At 33.5% G+C, this 20,201-nt stretch overlaps 1 protein-coding gene across 2 annotated transcripts in view; it reads right to left on the bottom strand.

Moving 5' to 3' along the window:
- Positions 1-20,201, bottom strand: part of TrissinR (Trissin receptor) — a 160,523-nt gene that overhangs the window by 58,188 nt on the left and 82,134 nt on the right. For both annotated transcript variants that reach the window (XM_070107151.1, XM_070107150.1), the window contains exon 3: positions 5,283-6,790. In XM_070107151.1, coding sequence (XP_069963252.1) covers positions 5,283-6,714 — 1,432 coding nt within the window. In that variant the 5' untranslated portion in view covers positions 6,715-6,790. The remainder of the gene's footprint in view (positions 1-5,282; positions 6,791-20,201) is intronic.

Consider the following 20,201-nt stretch of genomic DNA (forward strand, 5'->3'; position numbering starts at 1 on the left):
GTAAGCCACACCATTCAAAAGCTATTAAAGTTTAAAATTTAGTTATTTTAAGCCATATTTCTATTCTTCATGACTTTTAGGTGTAACTCACCAACAAAAAATGTGGAATATTTGTAGCGATTTAAATGTCATACAAATAAAAGTGACGAGAAATTTTTCAAATAGTAGATATTGTGATACAAATTTTATTTACAATAATAAAGAAAAAATAGGAAAGTGAAAAGCGGAAGATCTGCCCAGCTATTATGACTAAGAGCGAGCTTGTACTTGGAGAAAATTTTTTAGAGGTGTCTACCAACCAATTTTTCAGCGTATAAAGTGATAAAAAATTATCGATTTTTTTACGCACCCTAGTATATACAGACATATTACCCCTACTTTGTATATGAGTGTATTATGCAATAACAAATGTTTGGTTTGGCCATTTTTATTGAAAACAACTTGAGGCACTTTACCCAATTATATATATATATAAATATTTATATATTCATATATACATATATATTAAACACAAGTGGACAAACACAAGCGTCTACAAGCCCTGTTGAAAGCCATTGAAGTGTAAAGTGTAAAAAATTTCAATTCAATTCAACACTTATTGTTCATGATAACGGTTAATAAACTGATTGGCAAGGCTGCTCAAATACATGACATACATAAAATGCCGTTCAAAAATAAAGTAAAAATTGGTAAAATATTCAGGATTCGTCGAAATATGTCTAGCAAGCGAATATTTCGAGACAATTGAATTATTGGCCAAGTGATGATTTTTCTCTAAATTTTGCCAATGCTTCAATCGCCTTGGTGTAGACAAATTGGTAAATGGATGTCAATCGAACATAACGAGGGTTAAACATGCAATGGACACAAATAAAAATTTAAAATTTTATAATTTTTTGATAAACCCATAATTTTATTAAACTTGTTTTCCAAATTGTTGAAATACTTGAAAAACAATTTAACTCGACTTAGTATTTTTACGCTCGTAAGTTTTAAAAATATTGATTCTGATAAAAATTTTAGAAATTAACTAAATATACATATGTATGTGTACTGTAAGAGAGCACCTTCCTTAAATTCCTGTGAACTATTTAATTCAACTCTGAAATTTCGCACCTAAAGTACTTAAAAGGAAACTTACGAATATTAATAAGATGGTTTGTTTGAAACCCATAGTATTAATATAGAAGTTGCAAAATCAAAATCGATACGACGTGATTCAAGTCCGTACACACATATGTATCTTCCGAGAATTGTATTGAAATCAATGCGGAAAAGTAAATAGAGTTAGGTCACGTTGAGGAATTAACCATATCTGAAGTGGATAAGCTCCGAAGTAACATCAACTAAAAATATTAGTCATGAATATTATTACCACCTGTATCTACGGGTATCACTATCAAACTGGCCAAAAGTAAATTTGCCTGAAAACGGAAACCCAGTAACTCCAGCACACAGTTACTGGATAAGACTCGGTGAACCCCCAAGATATTCTGCGTAAAAGTTAGAACCTGCCAAAGATGTGAGCTGTTTATAAAAAACGTTAAACCTACAATATACCTGTGGTACTAGCTAGCTTCGGATTTCACTTTAGTAGAAAGGAGTGCTCGACTACTAGTCTACAAACTTCAATTCAGAACTACTAAGTACCGTTCCTAATAGTCTTAGATTCAGCAGTCTTTAAAAGCATAAAATTCAGGTCAATTCCGGTAACGTAAAACTGGCTGTTGTTGGAATTCTGAATGCTTATGTAGAATCGACTCCGACAACCAGATCTATGTACTGCATGCCTTTTCCCTATGATCCGATCCGATCGACGCAGCAATTTTTCTGGACCGCTCATTAAATAATTTTGATGATAATTAACTAAAGTTTTGTCACCCAAACAGTTGCTGGATACCTGTTACAACAACAACAAATTCAGCACGAATTGGAACAACTATCTTTTTATTGAAACTAAATCTACCTTTGTAGCTTCTCTAAAAACATCGTCAGCTTTGAAAGCATTGAACCTGTTGGTTACTAGAGAATTTGCTAGCAACTCCCAAGACGTTGCATTAATAATTTACCGGTGATACTAAACGGCATTAGACAATTTGTCGACACTTCGCAAGGCAAAACCCCGTTATGATAGCTGCAATACGCCAGTAAATTCTAACCGCTAACCGCATCAACGCATTGCGGGCAATCAACAGCTGCCAGTTGTGATAGTACCTATGCAGGCAGACAAGAGACGCCCGCCCTGTCAAGCGTTCAAGCGAATGTAGCCTGCAGAGAAGTGGAGCAGAGAGACCGCAAACGAACATTAGACACCAGACATAGAGCTAAAGCAGCTGGTGTTGCGGTTGCTCTGTAAGTCAAACGCGTAATTCGCTGTAAATTTATAGGCGCACGCCCACAACCATATATACACACACACACCTTAACACAAAAGCAATTAATGGCATATCGGTGTGTGCTTTGTCGGTGCAATTACAGCATTTTGCGCTGGTAAATTTTGCATAGTTCATTACGCGCGCTACTTTAGCGTGAGTGAAAGAGAGAGAGAGAAAGAGAGAATGACAGCAAAGAGAGACGCGCATTTCCGCTATTTGCGGCAATTCGTAATGTATTTCATTGTAGTTTATGGCTACCTGTTACTAAATTGTCTTCCAAACGCAGACGAACCATGCATTAATTTTTTTATACCCTAAACAGGGTATATTAAACTTGCCATGAAGTTTGTAACACACACAAGGAAACAACGAAGACTCTATATAGTAGATATATAAATGAGCAGCGTGACGAGCTGAGTCTATTTTGGCATGTCGGTCTGTATATACATGAACTATTCGTTCAGTTTTTGAGATATCGATCTGAAGCAGCTTAGTTGTCGAAACCGCCGATTACGAACCACTATAGGTTATAGCTGCCATACAAACTGATCGATAAAAATCAAGTCCTCGTATGGAAAACGAGAGACTATCTAATGAGATATCTTCACGAAACGCTACAATTTCCGATGAATGTATTATAGCTTCGGTACACCCGACGTTAACATTTTTTCGTGTTTTATGTTGTTGTTGTTGTTTTTACGGTATTGCTTTGCACGCCTGCACTAATTGCGAAACCCGCAATCGCCATAAACAAGCTTGTACTTATGGAATCCGTGCCTTGGCGACACACACACACACACTTTCAAATGTAAATAATTGATATTTCCGTTGGCCAACAGTGCAATCAGTGTGTGTGTATATGGGTCTAGCAAATTATCATGTAACTACCAGCATATTAGGCGCAAACGTACGCACTCACGCATACATATAAACAAACATTTGTGTATGTACTTACAGTTAAGTGCATTTGTGAGCACATTGTACCGTTAAATGTTTGTATCAGTTAACACATTGTTGTGCCGAGTGCACTTAGTTGGCCTTATAAGCATGTGTATATGCATGGGCGTGTATGTGTGAGTTAATGTCTGAAGGGGCATAAAGGCTACGCATAGAAATGATTAGTGCCACAGAGTATGGCTGCAATTTACTTGAATAATTACAAGTAGTGCATAGACGACTTCTGGGGCAGAGTGTACAGACAGTTATATACCAATATATACATATAGTTATGTGCACATAACAATGCGGCTTTGTATGCCTTTTGCTTGCTTAATAAATATGCGCATGCCCAGTAATATATCTAATGCTTTTGAATGCCTTATGTATTTACTTGCAAACTATTAGTATTTATTTATGCTTGTTGTTGCCTCCTTCAGCATCGTTTGCGGTATTATGTTGATGTGTTTTCAAAGTGCTGCCCCTTTAGCCGTTAAATGGTAATCTCTTGCAGTATCTTAAAAACAAGTAATTATCAGTCATGAACTATAATTTCCGGTTAAATAGTAGAGCTTCTCAAATGAGTAATTTAAATGCATGGATAGTAAATTTGCATGCAGTGACCTTAGGGAGAAGCAGTGATGAAAATAAAAAAAAAGTATAATAGCAAATACACTAAGAACTAAATGTCTAAATAAACAGAAAGGATATAGATTGGGATTACGATTGCGATTACGACTACGATTGTGATTACATTAACCATTACGATTTCCACTACGATTACGATAACGGTTGCGTTTAGATTTACAATTACCACTATCATTACTATTACGACTACCATTACCATTACAATTATCATTACGAATACTATTAAGACTACGATTACGATGACAATTACCATTACAACTACGATTACGATAACAGTTTCGATTACGATTTAAATTACCATTACAACTACAATTACTGCGACTACGATTGCGATTACAATTACCATTACTATTACAACTACGATTACTATGACTGCGATTGCGATTATAATTACTATACGACTACTACGATTACTATGGTGACTATGATTACGATAACGGTTGCGATTACGATTACAGTTAGCATTACGATTGTTGTTATTAAGACTACGGTTTCAATTAGTATTACCATTACTTCTACGATTCGATTACTATTACAATTATTATTAAGATTACAGCCACGATTACTACTACCAGCGCGATTGCGATTACGATTCTGATTGCAACTATGTTAATTACTTCGACTACGATAACGGTTTGGATTATTGTTGTGTATACGGTTACGATTACGTGAGCGATTATGTTTACGATTTAGACTACAATCATAACGATTACCTTTTCACTTTACTATTTCAATTATGATTACAATTTCATTTACGATTACGTCTACGATTACCTTTACATTTTTGATTACGATAATGTAACCGGTTTCAATTGCAATTACAATTCCAATTACGAACACAATTACATTTCACGATTACGATTACGACTCCGAATACCTTTACGTTTATACTTTCAGGTTTAATTACGATGACAATTACGTTTATGATTACAATGACGATACTTCAACTTTGATAACCCGAAGCATAGAGTTTCCAATGCTAACTTCCTTCTAAGCGATAATATAACCTTTAGTAATCACAAATTTAAGTACACTTTAAGTGTCAGAAGAGTTCCTCAGAATGTACCTCCGACTCAGAGCATGTAAGGTACCATGTTGATTTGATCGCCAAAGGACAAAAGGGAAAGAAAGACAATTTTTTGTAAAATAGCGCGTAAGACACCAGCTAGCTTAACATTGACAATACAAATTTAAGCGAGTTATACGCTATATTACGTCAATGCATTGGGGAATTACTATTGTTTAAACTTCACTCAATTAAATAATTACAATTATCTCTAATAGAATAATAAAACTATAATTATCAAAATAATGTTGACTCACCAAAAAAGCAGCAACAAAACACCAAAGTATACAGCGTAATAAAAATGATGCGCACATCGGTGCGGTCGAAAATATATTCACGATCATCTTCCTCCGACAAATTGTCGCTGTCATTAAAACTAATATCACTAGTGCCGCCATTGGCAAAAGCTATTTGACTGCCACCGTGACTGCCATTACCGTTAGTAGCGCTAACATTTTCATACGCGTTCCCAACAACGTTAGCAGCGGGCGCCGATGGGGACGGATCAGCGCTCATGGAACTATTAATAGTATCACCGAGTGTTGCCGCCACTGCCGATAGCGCCGTAGCGGCTGTGGCATTGCATAACGCCAGCAAAGTGGAATTCAAAAGGAATGACGTCAATATGCATGAATTGAGTGTTGTTGGGCTTTTTGTCGCACGACTAATCGCGCTCGTTTGAACGGCGGCTTTTGTTTTAGCCATTTCCGCTCTGACGCTGTTGGCCGGCCAGTGGCAGCGACGTTTGCGCTTGCAACGCTTTCTTCTAAGTTTGCCGCTACGCGCAACGAGGTGGCGCTTTTTATTGCAAATTATGGGTTCGCACACGCGATCAACCCCAGCAAGCGCGTCACTTGCTACGCACAAAATGTTCGTGCTTTTTGAGCCGGATGCACTCTTTAAACCCGGTTCAGCGATAAGCGTTGGTGCCTTTATTGGTGGCTGTTGTGCGATTGTGTGTGTTGCTGTGGTTGTTTTAGCCTGCTTACTACCAAGCGCCGCGGGTAACGCTGATACGAGTGTTGAAATTTCCGGCGCTGATAATGCGCCCACTCTGGGCGTTGTGCAAACCTTGGTGGCGCGCGTCGCGTAACAGCGCACTGGCGGCTGTTGCAAGTGTGTGTGAGGCGCGCTTTCATTATCACTTGCTAAAACTTGGCGCCCATAATTCCATTTAATGTAGTTATCAGCGCGGCAGCATGAATTATTGTTACTTAAAATGCACTTGCAGCGGGTGACATCATTCATTTCGGGAAACATTACAGCCAGCGTTGTTGTTGCGGGCATGTTGTTGACATCGTTCATCTCTGTGCTTAACCTCAGCAGTTGTTGTTGTTGCTTGCCTTGTTTTCCACCACAACAGCTGTTTGTATCGTTTGTATTGTTGTTGCTGCTGTTGTGGCTGCTGTTGCCCAACAGCCTGGCAGGGCGCTGCTCGTTTTGTTGATTAAAATTTCCCAGCATTGCGTGCCTTAAATACTTCGCATCAGCGGCGTTGGCAGCGACATACTCATTGTGATTATCTTGATTGCTTAATTTTGTCGTAACCCTTGTTGCCCTTGCTGTTATTATCGTTGTTGTTGCTTTTGCTATTGTTGTTGCCGTTATAGCATTGCTTGCCACATTTCCCATCAGTGTCTTTGACTTTGCGACTCCTGACATTTGCGCTGTTGCTGCAAACGTTGACATTATTACATTATTTGCATGTGTATTACAATTTGGTGTTGTTGTGTTTGTTGTTGCGTTTATGCTGCTCTCTTAGCCACTGTAATAATATGAAAACATTAAAAATTAAAATCGTTTTTGCAAAAATTTTAATTACGAAATTACATGGTATGTGGCAGTAGATTTTTTTTTAATAAAGACATACATATATAAGAGCACACACACATACATAGGTATATATGAATATAAACATAAATTATGAATATTAGACTGCTATATATAAGAACTGTCTACTTATATTGATGGAGGAGTACGTGACTACCACCCTGTAGTTCACAAATTTAATCCCATTTCCATTTCTATTCCGATTTATTCAATTCTTTCACTCTGCAGTATATTCTTATATCAATGATGGCATTGGAATAAAATATCCACAAATTATGCATTTAAGGTATGCCATATCTCAACCAAAAATAGTCTATTTCGGACAAGGAATTTTTAAGCCGCTAGATACTGAATATGTGGACCACAGTGCTTATGCCTAACTGTGTACCCAAAATATCGGTCAATCTTTGAGAATTTTAATGAAAGTCAGCGAAATTTTTTTTCCAATAACAATGTGCCCTTGTGTCAAAAATCGATCAAATCGCGGCAATACTTTCTCTAGCCCCCGAATACAAACCTTTTTCAACTTCGAAGTTATATATTTTAAGGAAATTAGAAATCAGAGTGATTCTTTCTATGATTACGATCTATTCTTGTGGCGACAATGGTTCTAATCGGTTAAGCTCTTCGATTTTCCAGTTCCCTTTAAACATTTTAAGTAGGTCAATATTAAGGTTTCCTTTAATAATACCTTGAGTAGAGAATAAAATCGGTCTCTAAACCTTTCACACATACAAATATCCATGCCTCGAGTTAATTTTTGCTTATGTATTAATAACGATATGTACTAGGGGAAGGACTAATGTCATTAATAAAAAATTTTTGTTAGTTAGATTGATTTTAATATACAAATGTCAGATTAGGTAATTACATAACCTATTGCATGTATTAGATACCAAATATGGCATCGATTCATTGATAATTTCATCGAATAAAAAATATTGAATTATTTCACATACATTTCTATTTATCATTAAGTCTCGACAACACATGAAAATATGCACCCGGCTTTGAATTTTAAAAATTGCGAGAGTATGAAATATTCGAATGCACGCGAACTTAGCCTTTCTCGCGTATTATATGCTGTCAGCATTTTGAAAAAATGGGAATTAATATATGGCAACTGACATGTATGTATCAATCAATATTTAAGATATTTTAGTGGAACTAACTGGATATATTTCTCTGATAATAGTAAGGCCAGTTCGTCGAAATTGTTTAAATCGTGTCAGTATTAACACCATCATACCTAATATAATGTTTTTCATTACGCTGATAGATTCTACATCACATTTATCTGTCAATATTTAAGATATTCCAGCACGCACACGAAGAATTGGACCATCTAAAATAAAAGAATCGCGCAGAAGCGGTCAGCCATGTCCAATACATAGGAGAAAAAATATGCTCCATCAGTACAACGCCGCACATCGCTATTAGATATATAAAAGCTCCACCAGTTTGGTTGGGAGGTTCTTAAGCAGCCACCTTAAAGTCCGAACCTGCCACCAAGTGATTACTACCTGTTCCTGTCTATGGCGAATGTTTTTGCTGGTAACAAAATTGCTTAAAGAGAAGCTTTTGAGTATCGCCCCTTTTTATGAGAGGAAAATTATAAAATTACCCTTAAAAATGGCAAGAACTTATTGCATAAAATGGTACATATTTGACCTAAATCGGATCGGAGTAACTGCTCTAAAGACAACCTTTAATTTAATGCAGTACTATAGAAGTATTTACATATATATTTTTCTGTAACATCAATAAATGTTGACTACATGTAAAATTAGTCCAGCCTTTGCTCGAGTTGTCATATACCCAATTTTAAGATTTTCTTTTTTCTTTTCTAGTATATTTCCGCATATATCAGTTGATATGTGAGACATTTTAAGAGTAAGAAATAAATTTAATAAAACATTTTATCTTAGAAATAAAGTAATTTAGTGCTAAAAATTGCAGAAATTGGTCCGATCCCCCTAACCCCTTTATGCGTATAGTCAATATAATGCTTTCTGCACATCTGATTAGTTGTAACTAATTCGCAAAACCATCGATTTTTAATAACTGTTGAATGTAGATTTCGTGTAAAGATTTCAAATGAAGAAAACTCTATTCAAAAGCATACCCTGCAAGTTAGTAAAGTGCTAACAAATAAAATATGTTGTGAAAATAAACATTTACAATAAAAAATGTTTAATTGCACAATCCAAGGAAAATATTATCCTCTAAAACTCAAAGTCCCAATTAGTAAATTAATTGTTACATTTATATCAGTGTGTTAGGAATCAATTTGCAAATTTGAAAAGGGTTTTATTATGATGTCAGAGGTTTAAAATTTTTTTTCAAAATATTGTATTCACTCATAACAATAACTAAAAGTGTTATTTAGCTTTAACAGCAGGACTTCGGAGTGTAGTAGAAGTATTTTTCGAATATAAAATACTAAATGTGTCTTTCTCTTAAACGTGCTTTCTTAAAGACAGTGCCGGATCTTTTTTTGATACTCAGTTAATGTAAAATTTATTTTAGTTCATTCTAAACATTTTTGGATAGTATGTTGAATGATGTAATATTATAAAATGTACTCTTAATTATGTTTTTAATTTATCTATTTCTACTGTGCGTGACTTGGGTGAAATTGAAGTTTTTTAAATTTGCCTAATTGTAATTGTTGATGTAATAAAGACAATTAAATGTTTCATGAATACTAAAAATATACTATATGCAAAGAGTTTTTATTAGCAGGTCATACAGTGTATGTGGTAGTTTCAGTGGAAAGTGGCGTGAGAGTTCCTACTATTGTGATTAATATGACTGAATGAAAATTACTGTATGATAATATGACCACATTAAAATTTATATTTTAGTTTATTTATTTATATATATTTTTTTTTTGTATTAAATCAAATTCTAATGTTATATTTTTAATATCTAAAGCGGTACAGAACTGTTTTAATGAAGACTAACAGTTCTTCAATCTCAGCAAAATTTTGTAGCAATTTTCTAGCAAATGCATCTTCCCTAGTCTTATTACTACTTTCATACTTTTGAGCCAAATACTATATAGCTTTTAGTACATGCATAAAAAAACTAATAACACTTGCGATTTGAAATTTATTTTCCATACAAACTTGCTTATTTTAGCTTTAACAGACTAAACCAAATGTAAAATGTATATCTTTCTTTATTTTTGACAACCGTCTGCATAACCCAATAAAGCAAACTGAAACCTGCTATTAATTTTGTTGGGCTGCAAATAACTGCCAAGCACTTTAGCCCTTTTTAGCAGTCGGCAGCAAAATAAATGCAATCCACCGCAAAATCATGCGCTATGCAAAATTAAAAAAGGCGAATCGTACTAAAAAATAGACACGCAAATCTACAGCCATTAGGCCAACTGGCAACCGGAAAAGGGTAAACCTGCAATTTGTAAGCGAACGACCAACAAAACGCCCAAATTGCTCCATTACGTATACGTCCCGCTGCTCCGCTTATAGTCGGTTGTATGCGGCGATAAATTGTTGATGTAAAAGCAATGGCGCAAAACCATTCGCTTGCTAACTTAGCATGTCTAGCATGCTACAAAATGTTTTTTAAAGCGCTGAGGCAGAAATTTGTTGCATATAAATATGGGTAAGTGGAAGTAGTGTTGAAAGAAGTATGCCACAAAGGCGGTTATAGTATTTTAAAGCTGAGTTTTATTAAAATACTTGTTATTTCTTTATGTTTTCTTCTCTACGTCAATCTTCAACAATTTTTGTCTTTCCGCAATACTTTTCTTTCGTTCCATCAACGCTTTCATTGCGTGTTGCCACAAATGTCCGTTGATATGCTGTTACAATCAACTTGCTTTGCCTCACTTTTAATACAACTAAGTGTTGTTGATAGTTCTGTTATTGTTATTGCTTTTAGTTTTCTTTTCAGTTGCATTTATTATGCGACGCTGCTGGATTATTCTGCATGAAATGACGCACGCTGCCAAATTTCATTAAAGATATTTGTCTTTTTTGATATTCGCTTCTGTTGCCTTTCATAAAACTATTTTCGTTCTTTTTGCTTCTTCAATACTAATTCTTTGACGATTGCATATCTTTAATTATCGCTTACTTGCTCAGCCAACACTCAAACTTATTGCGGCTTTTTTTCATTCTCGCTGTCTGAAGTCCTTGCAGCGCTTGACCCACTGACCTTCCAATTATATTGTTCTTCTGACCACTTGTGCACTATATTTTGCACTTTTCTTCAGGCTATAGACAGCAATTTCTTTATTCTGCTGCCGTTTTATTGCCCACTTTCAACTACTCAAATTACAACCTGCTGCAGGCCTACTGTCTAGTACTCCACTGCAATTGCCCCATTTGGCTTTTGGTTCTTTCGTTTCTTACCCTTGATTTGCTCAGCGTTTTGTTTCTCTTCAGAATTATCTTTGGAATTTTATTTCACCTTACTTTCTTCAGGTTTGTCTTGCTTTTTTTTCTTTTATATGTTTTTTTTTTTTTTTGGTGATATGCATTTCTATTTTTGGCATTCATGTTTGCTCACTCTTACCCACCAGTACTACTCACTTTGGTGCTCGCTACATTTGGCAGCACTTCTTTCGATCCTTTTTTGTTACATTGCTTTCACTTATCCTTTTTATATATACCATATATATTTATTATATAAATTTTGTGAGAATTCAGTTGCTTTTCTTCACTATAGATCTTCGCTTTTGACTGCTTCTGTAATTGTAATTTATTTTTCTCACGCCATTCAACAATTTCATGAACTTTTTCACAATTTGCGTCATTGCTGACGTATAAAATGGAGAACTTACTATACATGTAACTTTTTTTATTTAAAATGTTTGAATAGTCGATGAAACCTCAGAAACTAGTTTGGTTTGCGATTTGAACATTTTGTATATATTGTTTACAGCTTCGAACTTAAATTTTTATCTATTATACTCATTGCGCCATCTAGCGGCTTTTATAAATTAATACTTTTCACGTTTTCCAAATATCAGTAAAAATGAAATTTTCTTCTTCATTTTGGAATAGGTATGATTCTTACTTAATTTCATTAGAGTCTATGCTTTTAATAAAAAAATGCCCGAATGAACTCCAAAACAAACTAATCGAAATTTCGCCGTACAAAATATTAAGTACCTTAAGATTTTATCCCAATTAAGGATTTTCAAATATCATACTTTTTTTCGTTTATTTAAATTTTAGCTTCCTTTGAACATTATTCAATGGATATATTTCGCAAAAATAAAATATTTTCGCTTTCCGGTCAATTGTTAAGTCGAAGAATTTGGATGAGTCACTTCTTTTTCACAAAAATATAAGGGTAACTTCTTCGATTCAAAATTTAACATTTACTTTACAAGTCTATTATCTATCTATCTCTATTAATATAGAGAATATTATTATAGAGCAAAAAGTTCACTAGGAGTCTTATGTAGAATAGGATACAATTTTTTATACCCTAAACAGGGTTAAATAAGTTTGTCTTCAAGCTTGTAACACCTAGATTGTAACGTCGGAGGCCCCATAAAGTAAATGTATGTATATATAAATGATCAGTGAGACGAGCTGAGTCGATTTACAATTATGCGCGCGTCTGTACATATGCGAACTAAGTAGTCTCTCAGTTCTTGAGATATCGATCTCAAATTTTTCAGCATCCTTTTCGTCCCAAGAAGTCGGTTTTTAGTCAGAACCGCAGATATCGGACCATTATAGCATATAGCTGCCATACGAACTAAACGATGGGAATCAAGTGCTTGTATGAAAAACTTTTTCATTTGACGAAATTTGGCTTGAGTCATTTTCTAAAACAAAGGTGTAATCTCCGAGCATATAGCTGCCATGCAAACTGGCCGATCAAAATTAAATTTTTGGATGAAAACACTTTTATTTCTGAAGAGAATTCTAACTCCGATGCAGCCGAAGTTGACTTTTTTATTTTTTTTTATATTTTATTTCTAATATCATGAGTTCTTGGATTCTCTGCGCCTCGTAGATTCCGTCGCAAAAAAGGTGATTCCGAGGATTGGCCGCCACTTTGTATCGAAATGTCAATTTTTTTATACACTCGAATACATGTTTATTAAACCTCAAGGAGAATGATTACATTCCCCTTTCCCTAATTTCAGAATAAATTAAAAAAAGATTGTTTAATATTCGATTTTTGATAACACAAGAAAAATACTAGGATGTCATTGTTGTTCATAGGAGAACTATACTCAGAACATGCAGAAAATTTTGATAGCAATCGAAACATTTGTCTCCGAGTAATCAAAGGAGCAAATTCGAAAAATGTTGTTTCGAGAAAAGTGCGTTTAAAGATAACCTGATAGATCTAATTAAACTAAACGGCTACACTTTAGAAAGCTATAACTCAAAAATTATTTGAAATGTTCATTTAAAATTATACGTAAATTTTGTATTTGTATTAATACAATTACAATCATAGACACATAAAATAATCATATAAAATATTTCCGTCCCTCAATTATTACCCTTAATATTTTCCCATATATGTACTAATATGTCTCAATTTTTCATAATACTTGGAAAAGCCATTAAATATCAATAAATATCGTGACTGAATTGAATCCGCTTCAAATTACATTTTGAAATAAAATTGCTCTACCACCAACAGCTCGGTCAATTAGTGCGTAATGCGAAGTCATACAAGTTAGTTTTACAGAATCTTCAACCGTAAATATTACATAATTAATTGCCGTAGCGTTCGCAAGCCATTCAAGTGCAATTATTTGAAATTTAAGCAACATTCTTCAGCTTCCGCTAACTAACTCAACGCAGCTGACTTAAGTAAAGCACAGCAGCAAACGCTGATAAGCAGCTGCTTGTAAGTTAAAGAGTGCGTGTTATTGACCATAACTTAAATGCTGTCACGTTAAACTATATATTCTCATAGTGCGCTACTTAACTGAGCAGATGGTTTCAATGGTGTAATAAATAAATTATGCAAATTATTTCCAAACTAGCAGATGTTATATGTGCTTAACACTTAAAATATTGTATTAATACTAATGAAAGCCTTTTTGTAGTTTGAGCATTAAGCAAAAGCTTTATGCATATTTTAAGACAAGCTTATCGTGTTAACAATACTATAATATCTTCCATAAAATATTATTTTAACCATGAAACATTTGCTTGGAAGGAGCATACCAAGAAAACTTAATTTATGCCGATCTGTGGTCTAAATATCAATTGCAAAGGGTATTTTTTTAATCATGTATCTTTCAAAAAAAAAATAAAAGGCATATAATTTAATCTTATGCCCAATAATCTAGTCTTGCTATAAAGATAAGAGTTTGTCATTATGTTTTAAAATGATTTCGAGCCAGTGATCGCTGGAGTAAGCGTGGTGTAAAACCGATCCATGCTTACTCGAATTACCGACTCTGCTGGGCGATTATGTGGACCGAATATTGGAGCGCGATGTATCGTGCGGGTAATAAGTTTGCATGATTTGTAAATGGGACTATGCGGTAAATTTATTAATTATGAAATAGCAAACCAAACTGATTATAAAATCAAGTAACAGCGGTCAAAACGACCAACTCCGAAAAATGGATTGCCTCATTGAAAACCACACGTCAAAAAAACACACACTTTAAATTCTAAAAAAAAAGTTGGAATATTGAGTTCATACGGTGAGAAGCTTATTGAAGCCCCTGCTCTCTAGAAGATTATTATTTTAGAGACTGAGTGAATTTTAAACGTATTATTTCCATTGATTTATCAAAAAATAGGTTCAGTCTACCTTCGCGGCTTGAAAAAATCGATGTTTAGCATATTTTTTTATAGGGCTATATAAAGGATTTTATTGAAAGCAAGTTGATCTACGAGATCCCAAGCCCCACATCCGGCCCCATACTCACTAGTCACGTCGCTCAGTCATCTTTATACGCATTTTCCCAAAAGTAATTTTTTTCAATTTTAATAGGATTTTGACTAAACTAGATGTTCAAAATCCATGAATACTTGCTAATTCAAAAACATCTCACTATGCTTCGACCCTTAGTTTTTTGTAAAAATTTTTAGATACCCTTTGAAGAAAAAAAACTCGGTCAACATCATGTTATAACGTTAGCTATTGTAACATCATTTCGTGCCTCATTTCGAAAGAAGTAAGGCCCGATGATGCCGCTTTAGCACTATCCGCAACAAGCGATCAATTATTGTCGATGCAATTGCGTTTCCTGAAACACACGTGAATTTTATTCACCCCAATAACGGCAAATTTTGTTAGTTGACGAAGCCATTAAGCCAGTAATGGGCCTCACCTTAAAAGATGATTTTTCGATGAATGTGAATTTGTGAATTTTCCGGAGAACGTGAATTTGCGTAATAATCTTATACGATTTCCAAAATTTACGCAAATCCGTAAGCAAACATGGCTGCCACAAACGTCAAAATCTCATTATCCCTACTGGTAGACGCTGTACGTAATATAAAGCCAAATTCATACTTTTGCAACTATTAACTTAATTTAAGCAGAATTTTGCTAGGGCAAAAATCATTTATGGAATATACAATTATTAGTAATTACATTTCATTGCTTCCAAGTATTTGCTAACCCATTTATTTCTTTTTTTTCATATAGTATATACAGCATTTGAAAAAGTCTCTTTGTTACAAGCCAAGTTAAGTGTACACTCTCACTCACTTTTGTGCCTATTTATTATTTATAAATACCAAGTATTCATATTCCTTCAAAAAAGCATCATTGTTATTGATTTATTAAGCACGACTACTTGAGAAGTCGATGAGTATTTGCCAATAACATGTCTGCAGACACCTTTGTCTAGTGAACAATATGTTTTATTTGTTACCACAAAACATGATATTAATGTCTGTAATGGACAGTAATAAAATGGCCTATAAATAATTTCGTTTTATACTCTTGACCGATGGTAATGAATGGAATAAAAACATAAGCGAATAAAGGCAAATAAAAGCGCAACAGTAAAGGCACAAAAATAAAGGTTAAGTAGCCATTGTTGAATTGATTGGTAGACACAAGTGACAAGTTGACAGTTACTAAATGTGATGAACAATTCTGGCATACTGAAAATGGAAGACGGGGTTGGGAATTGTATTTTTTAATGAAATATTGTGAACTTTTTCAGCGCTAAATAAAAAATTATTTAAACCGAATTGAGTTTACGACATTTTTTAAAGGATATGCGTACCTTTTCATGTCATTTTGAACGAAATAACTTTTTTATGTCGAAAATTTTATTATAACAAAGCAATTGTATTAATTAGACATAAATGCGGCCAAAATATTTTTTTTTCACTAAAATTATGTAAAAGGTTCCTATAAGTATTTACTACTATACTTACTTTTATTTTTATTTCTCTTAATTCTCTACATACTTTTCGTGCAAGAAGCCAATAAATTTGTGTTGACTATGCCTCTGAGCGCTTTCTTTTATTGACTTATTGTGCTTTGTAGCACGTGTCAAGCGTTATACAATATATTAAAAATTATTAAAAGTATTTTACTATCTCAAATCGAAATATTGGAATGCACAATTATTTGCATAAAAATTAATCTATTTCCATATAAATTTTGAGCGAAAAACAAATTTGAAAGTAAAAAGAAATATTGTCAGCTTTATATTAAAAAAAAAAGTTCTAAGGATAAAAGTCGATACGATTGAATCACTTGTCATTTATACATAATCAATATTTGTATAAAAAAATTTCATAAATTAAACGAAATCTGCTTCAGCTTAAATAAAAATGATCAATATTCTTGAATTTTCAGAAAAACTCATTAGTAACCTGTTTATAGAAAACTACGTATGTACTGATTTTCTTAGTAAGAAATCAAAGTCATCAAGATATAAAACATATAACGCCTCTCAAATCATTTATGAACTGAAACAAGTACTCAATTGACAAAATTTGCTTCATAATTTATATTATTGAATTTTGCAGCTCACAAGTTACTTTCCTTTCGTTCAGAAGTGCAGTCAGTTTAAATTTCTTATAACTTCACCATCACCCATACTTTCTAACACACTACACATATTCATGTGAGGTGCATCCAGGGGTTCATAAATCTAAGTTTGCACACGTGCGGCAATCCTCTCGGCATTTCCTACCTACTCGCAGCATTGACACATGAGACTACATGGGAATTTTGTTGAGTGCATGTGTGTCAAATGAGTAGCATCCAAAATTGAAAATTAACAAATAAAGATGATTAGTTGATTAGTCACTTTGCCAAGTTATTTCTGTTTAAATTCTTATAAATACACACAAGCATGCTTTATACGAGCTACTTGAATGTTGCATAAACGCCATCGACATCGCCATATGTTGCCTTGAGGCATTTCAATGAGTAATATTTTGAAATTGTTGTTAAATTTGCAATTTAAGAGAATTTGAATTCTATGAATTTAGAACTTTGAACATACACACACATTTTGACTTGGAAAAGCTAAATTGCATGTAACATAAAGTTGTTTAGGAAAAAACCACGCTAAAAATTAAATAGCTTTCAGAGAAATCAAGTAGAAAAGCTCTAATAAAGAAATTGAAAAACAAAAATATAATTTTTAAAGAAGAACAGGGATTCTTAGTTTTTTGGAAGAATATTCTTATTAATCAAAGAGAGAGAATATTTTTGGGAGAATTAAATCATGAAAATAAAAAAAAAAATTACTTAAGATTCCAGATATTACACAAAAATGTACAATTTGAAGGTGACACAGCTATGAAATGAATCAACTTTTTAAAAGAAAAAACGCTTTACAGAATTTTGATTTTAGTTTGGAACAAAAAAAAATAACCTGAACGAATCTGAATTAAAATGAACTTAAGAAGGTCATCTAACTTCGCGCTCAAATTTCGTCTCAATTTTTGACGATGGATTGCCAAAAAACTGCACATGATAATAATAGCGAGATACAATTACAGCAACAATACCAAACTTAACTAAGCTAATTTAAACCTAACTAAATGGAAATTAAGCAATTTAACCGAATTAAATACCTTAAAGTGCCTACCTTACTTCTGCTTCTTATTATAGGTTTCGAGCTTTTGACATTAAAAAGAAACGAAGTTATAAGCTGATTAGCTTCCAACTTTTACAACAGAGTAGTTTTATGATGATCTTCTGCTAATGATTTAAAAAGTTTTAAATGAATTCACAACGTGCTTATTAATATTAAAATATTACAGTCCCCTTCTAAGTGCTAAAAGGAGGATTTTATTAAAAGCTTAGTTTAGTTTACATAATAAATGAATTTTAAGAATGAGAGAGCTTTCCTATATATCAGCTTTCACCATAGCAAAGCTTTGTTTACATGATCACATTTTTTTAAAACATATTTGCATACCGAAGTTTTAAGAGAGCTTTCGCCATATGAAAGCACTCAAATAACTAAGCTTATCTCATCTTTCATATTAGGAGAGCTTTCAGATAGTCAAGCCAATCTCAGTGAAGGAAAGCTTCTTTTCAACAAAACTTTTGGATAATAATAAAATTAAGTAACTGTAAAAAATAACTAAGCTTATCTCATCTTTCATATTAGGAGAGCTTTCAGATAGTCAAGCCAATCTCAGTGAAGGAAAGCTTCTTTTCAACAAAACTTTTGGATAATAATAAAATTAAGTAACTGTAAATAAGTTTGTACATATACTCTTTACAAAAATACATCTTTCATTTACTTGGAATTTATATTTAGAAAATAAAACAAAGCAGGAAAGCAAGACCAAATCTGAAACGAAGTAAATATTTTGACAAGTATGAGAACTACACTTATTTCATTTATTTTTTTGTTGCAGTTTTTTATATTATAACCAAAATTAACTAGAGACCCAAACCAACCACAAAATTATACTTTTCCACTAAATTAGGTAAACAGGTATATGATGATCAAATTTTAGACAAACTTTGAAGCTGGCAGACCTGTATGAATATATCAAAGCTTGACATTAAAAAAAAATATTTGTAAATGTTGTTTTAACTCTCACAACAAGTACTTTTCCTATTCATAATAATAAAAGTGTTCATTTTCCTATGCTTTTAGTTGGGAAATTATGTTTGCGTTGGTTTTTAATATTCCAAGCCCTGGGGGCATTGTATTCCCTACACATTGCCATATACGCCATAAAGTATGCTACCAACTAAACAACAAGCAAAATTCAAAATATCCGAGTAACTACAATTAAACAAAAACAATAACAGTTGCATATTTTATATGTAAAAAGCTGCTTTTGGGACACTAGTACTTTTTGATTGGGTTTGTTTTTTACTCGCAGCTAATTGCAATGAAGGTGTTTGTGGTAAAAATCAATACGTAGAAGTGATAGCGCCTACTAGTTATTCTACAGAGGAAATTTAAATAATAAACATTTACAATTAATTACATAATATACAACAGAGTATTCTACTTACATTTTGGGAAAAATTAACTGTATAGGCAGTCGATTTATATAACTTATTGAAAAAATGTTTACTCCTGTAACATTTTTTATTAATTATCCATGGTTTGTTGCTCAAAAAGTAAGGTGCAAGATCTGATATGATTTTTTTCTATGCTAACTGCGCAATACATATTAAGTTGTAATATTGAAAACTGTGGGATATTTTCCACTCTAAATCAACTGAAGGCTGCGTGTTTAAAGAGATAATGTCTTAGCGTCTCATCACTCTCCGCGTATGTTCTGCATTTTGAAGATTCTACTTTACCAAGTTTCTGAAAATAGACACCCTGCGATGACGCTAAGCCTGACTCCAATGTTCTACAACACTACTTGGATATACATTAGATGATTATCGAAGATGGCCTCCAGAGCTTTCATTGAAATAGTTGTATGAGCGCCTATAGTATCCAGCAAACAGTTACTCTGTCTCTATTCCAGGGGCTCGATGCGGAACTTTTCCATAAGCATAATATGTATGTTACTAATGGATGGATAACACCTGTGTAGAACAAACTATACTACTATTTGGGGTTAGGCACCCAACTTAGGGCAATGACAACTCTTCTGTAAGATAAATTGTCCATAAAAACTTTATATTTCCTAGCAATAATGGACTTGGTTTTTAATACTTATACATATTGGTTTTTCAATTATCATATTTGGGAAGATAGAAAAATCCATCCAATCAACGGTCAAACCACTCAATTATTAACCGTAGACCAGCGCTTAGTATGACAAACAGGTGAGAAATGGGTTACCTGGACGTATTTTTCAATTAAAAGCGATCAAGACTCACATCACTACCAATTAGAAATAGTTTGGAAAACTTTAGGTTACAATTGTAATATATCTATTTCCCCTCGAGATCATGTTGGCATTTCTGAG

The sequence above is a fragment of the Bactrocera oleae genome, chromosome 3 (assembly GCF_042242935.1).
Source record: "Bactrocera oleae isolate idBacOlea1 chromosome 3, idBacOlea1, whole genome shotgun sequence".
NCBI classification, from domain to species: domain Eukaryota; kingdom Metazoa; phylum Arthropoda; class Insecta; order Diptera; family Tephritidae; genus Bactrocera; species Bactrocera oleae.